General features: G+C 38.2%; 1 protein-coding gene across 1 annotated transcript; it reads left to right on the top strand.

Annotated features, from left to right (window-relative positions):
* Positions 1–226: 226 nt before the first annotated feature.
* On the top strand, positions 227–1,267 carry LOC122099628 (melanoma-associated antigen B18-like). Its single transcript, XM_042670185.1, has one exon. It carries the CDS (start codon positions 227–229, stop codon positions 1,265–1,267), a length of 1,041 nt encoding a protein of 346 aa, XP_042526119.1.
* The last annotated feature ends 3,392 nt before the right edge of the window (positions 1,268–4,659 follow it).

The raw sequence follows: 4,659 nt of genomic DNA, 5'->3' as shown, positions 1-4,659 counted from the left end.
TGGTAGAGTGCTTGCCTTGAGCTGAAGAGCTCAAGGACAGTGCCCAGACCCAGAGTTCAAGCCCCACAACCAAAAAAAAAAAAAGGAAAAAAAAGAGAGTCGGCCATTACTCTTGTTGTTAAGGAAAACACTCTATACTGAGGCTGCTCACAAAGCTCATCTTCTCTGTCTCTTCTAGGTTGACCACTTCTTCAGCCCAACTCCTACCGTTCCTCCTACGGTCATCATGCCTAGAGGTCAAAGGAGTAAGCAGCGTTCCCGTGGGAAACGCCGCAATATCCCGGTTGAAAATGGCAGTCCGATGGATAATGAGGCTACTACAATAGAGACAGAAGAGGATCCTTTTGCTGCATCTTTCCCTGTTGAGAATCAACCTGAGAGTGTTTCTACTGATGACATACCAAGCTCTTCTGAGGTGCCGGAGGCAGCTGCAGCTGTTACTGATACTGCTGAAGACATTTCAAATAATGATGCCGAAGAAGGGGCCCAAAGCCAAGAAGATATGACTCCAGATCTCTCAAGAATCACTGATAGCTGGCGCAGAGATCCTTTAAACAGAATGGTGGTTTTACTGGTGCAGTTTCTGATCGACAAGTATCAAAACAAGGAAACGATCATGAAGTCCGAGATGCTGAAGCTTGTTATCAAAAAGCATAAGCCTCAGTTCAATGAAATCCTCAAGAGAGCCTCAGAGCACATGGAGCTGGCTTTTGGTGTCGATTTGAAGGAAGTGGATCCCGTGAGGCACTGCTACACGCTTGTCAACAAGTTAGATCATTCCATTGATGGGCCAATGAGTGAAGAAGACAACATACCCAAGACGGGACTCCTAATGATTGTGCTTGGTCTGATCTTCATGAATGAGAATTATGCCCCAGAAGAAGAGGTCTGGGAAGTGCTGAATCTGATGGGTGTATATGCTAACAGAAGACACTTCATCTATGGGAACCCCAAAAAAGTTATCACTCAAGATCTGGTGGAGCTGCAATACCTGAAGTACCAGCAGGTACCCAATAGTGATCCTCCACGGTATGAATTCACTTGGGGTCCGAGATCCCTAGCTGAAGTCAGCAAAATGAAAATCCTGGAGTTTTTGGCTAAGATCCACGATTCTAGTCCCAGCGCCTTCCCATACTGGTATGAAGAAGCTTTGAAAGATGAGGAAGAAAGAGCTCAAGCTAGAATTGCAGCCAGGGCTCGCAACACTGCTGTGATGACAAGAGCAGATTCCAAAGTCTCTTCTAGCAGTTTCTCCCAGACTAAATAAAATCTGAGGCAGATTCTTCATTTTTTCATTGCTAAGGTCTGTCAACTCTTCCTAGGGGAGGGTCACTGTGGGCCTGAAGGGAAAAATGCATATTATCTTTGTATTCCTATTATATATTGCTAACTTGTAGTTACCCTTTTTCCTTTTTTTTCCAGGTTATCTTTCAAAGATTGAAGTCTCAAGATCATTTTCTTCGTGGACAAAAAGTACAAGTGGTTATTCTAAATGGAATGGATCTGGGGAGAAAGTGTTAACTTTAGGTTTCTAATATACATTCATAACTTCGATTAATATTTTCCTTTTTTGTATTGTCTTTTAAATAGTTTGCTCAATACATTTCAATAAGTCTAAAATTAGTAAGAAATATATTTGCACACATTACTGCTTAATAGTTTTAAGAGTAAGAACTTTATTAATATGTTTATTATCTTTATTATTTTGTAGGACAGTAGTAAGCCATTCATATTTAGTGAATATTGATGAGGAAACATGGATATGATATAAGCATTCCTTGAAAGTGGGAAAAATTTGGCAGCAACTTTGGAGATCAAGAGAGGGGGAAGTATACAATTTTGTTTCTTGGCTTACTGTATTCATTTTTTTCTATAAGAATAAAAGATATTAACTACATTCATTAGCTTACTAAGTAAAATATACAACAATAAAGCATTTATAAACAACATTTTGTGTTCAATGGCTTATTCGTTTTCCAAATTAGCATCTGGTCTTTAAAAGTCATTTCATTTGAAAAGAAGAAAGTAAGATACAAGACAGTCACCTCCTGCTTAGAAATTTAGAATCAAATAATAAACATATAATGAAGATAGTTAAATACCTTCAAAGACCTATAGGACAAGTAATAAAAAGGAAGTAGGAAGGGATTTGGGAAAAGTAAAGGGAAGTGTGCCCAGCTAAAAACAGATGAAAATTCAGTGAAGACATCTTTGCAATTTTTCAGAAATTACAAGTCTCCAAGTTAACTTTTTTTTTAATTTTTATTTTTTTTATTGTGAAAATACTGTACAGAGGGGTTATAATTACATGGGCAAGATAATGAGTACATTTCTTATCAAGCATTGTAGCCTCCTCCTTTGTTTCCCCTTCCCATCCCTTCCCATCCTCCCCCCAGCCCCCCCATCCTCCTGCCCCCCCAACCAAAGTTGTAAAGCTTGTTTTTGACATAACGACTTGTACATCTCATTGTTGCAATGGGTCCACCTATATCCCTATTTAAACGATTTGTTTTTTTTTCCTTCCCCTCCACAAATTATAACAACATCAAATACAGTGAAAGCAGGGGTTATACCCTGGGGGAGGGACATACAAAGCAACAAAGAAATAATCTTATAAATGCGTTAGAAACAATCACATGAAAGAAAAAAACATTTGAATACATATGTTAGGGTTCATTTCCCTAACATCACCTTATCTGACCTTTTCTCCTTGACTCAGATATATACTAGATATTGCAAATAAGGGAAACCATGGGACCTATGTTTCTTTGGGCTTGGCTTACTTCACAATATAATTTTTCCGAGCCTTTCCATTTCCTAACAAATGGGGCAATGTCATTCTTTCTGATGGAGGCATAGAATTCTATTGTGTATATATACCACATTTTCTTGATCCATTCATCTACTGAGGGGCATCTGGGTTGGTTCCATATCTTAGCTATAGTAAATAATGCTGCAATAAACATAGTTGTGATTTACATATTGTTTTCCTCTTCTTATTCCATAAACAATGCAGCATAATAAAACTGTTGACATATCACTCACAATTAGGCTTAAAGTAATTTGGAGATGAAGTATTTCATGAGATAGTACACAGATTACATGCAAATACCATACTATTTTGTTTAAGGGACATGAGTGAGTTTTGCTATCCTAAGTAGGTGCTGGCACCAATCATCAAGAATACTGAAGGATGACTGTACCTTTAAACTAGGAAGTGATCTAAATGAAGTCATAAGATACTCAAGGATTGTCTTTAAATGACAGGTATGAAAGGGCAAAATCTTGCCTTAAAGAATTACTTTGGTAGCTGGGCACTGGTGGCTTATATCTGAACTACTAAGACTAAGGACCAAGGTTCTAGGCCAGACTTGGGAAAAAGTCTGTATGACTTTCACCTCCATATAGTCAGCACAAAGTTAAAAGTAGAAATGTGGCTCAAATGGTAAAGTACCAGCCTTGAGCAAAAAAGTCAAGCAAGAATATGAAGCAGACTTATTTTTATGACCTCAATAAACTAGAGGAAAGACTTCTCCTAGAGCAGAAATGCATAGTGTCCTAAGCTCTTTTCCATATCCAATTGAACACATTAACCAACTAGGGGTTTTATGCATAATATCTCCCAGGAATTTCTGAGAAATAAGGGTAAAATTCACTTGAAGTTAGTATGTGCAGAAACTGTTGTCCTGGCTCTCTGACAGAGCTAGATCACAATGCTTTAAAGGTGCATTTAAACTAAGTTAATATGAGTGTAAAGCACTCTATTTAACAATGATTAAATGAATGAAAATAGAAGTAGGAAAGTATCTGGGAGGGACGCTGGTCCTTGATAGAGTCTAGAAATCTAAGTTGCATTGAGCTGAGGAAGATTTTGTCAAATTCATTTGGCCTCAAGTGAAGGAGGTTTTATATGTATTTACTAAGTATTATTATAGGAAAATTTGATATTGTCTTAGAAAGCTGTCTATAGCCAAGTGCTAGGGACTTATGTCTGTAATCCTAGCTTCTCAGGAGGCTGAGATCTGAGGATCACAGTTCGAAGCCAGCCAGGGCAGGAAAGTCTGTGAGACTTATTTCCAATTAACCAGAAGTGAAGCTGTAGCTCAAATGGTAAAACACTGGCCTTGAGCACAAAAGCTCGGGGACAGTGCCCAGGCCTTAAATTTAAGCCCTGAGACTGGTACCATAAAAATAAAAGGAGAGAGTATGAGAGAGAGAGAGAGAGAGAGAGAGAGAGAGAGAGAGAGAGAGGGAGAGAGAGGGAGAGAGAGGAGCAAGCAAGCAAGCAAGCAAACAAGCTACCTGTTCTGAGGGGATAAGGGGGAAAGTAAATGCTTCCATAAGGGAAGGAAGTATTATCTATATATGATTCATTCATTAAAGATAAAGTTTTCCACTCTGTCAAGTGCTTCACATTCATTGTCTATATTCTAGTAGTCCTAAAAAATAGGGTTTATCAGACATAATTTTCAGAACTTTCTTAAATTTACATGACTAATAAGTGACAGAGTTTGGGGAAAGACCTCTTGACATTTTCTGGAGCTCACACTTCTACATGCTTCCTAACTAGAAGAAGATCTTTTGTCTCTTAATTCACTATTTTTCTCACTAATCCAAAATGTATTACAGACAATTGAAAAGACTATCCAGCAAAAGCAC

The sequence above is a fragment of the Dipodomys spectabilis genome, unplaced genomic scaffold (genome assembly GCF_019054845.1).
Source record: "Dipodomys spectabilis isolate Male_0828 unplaced genomic scaffold, ASM1905484v1 ptg000526l, whole genome shotgun sequence".
NCBI classification, from domain to species: domain Eukaryota; kingdom Metazoa; phylum Chordata; class Mammalia; order Rodentia; family Heteromyidae; genus Dipodomys; species Dipodomys spectabilis.
Note: the sequence above shows the minus strand (reverse complement) of the source record. Positions and strands in the feature narration are given on the sequence as shown.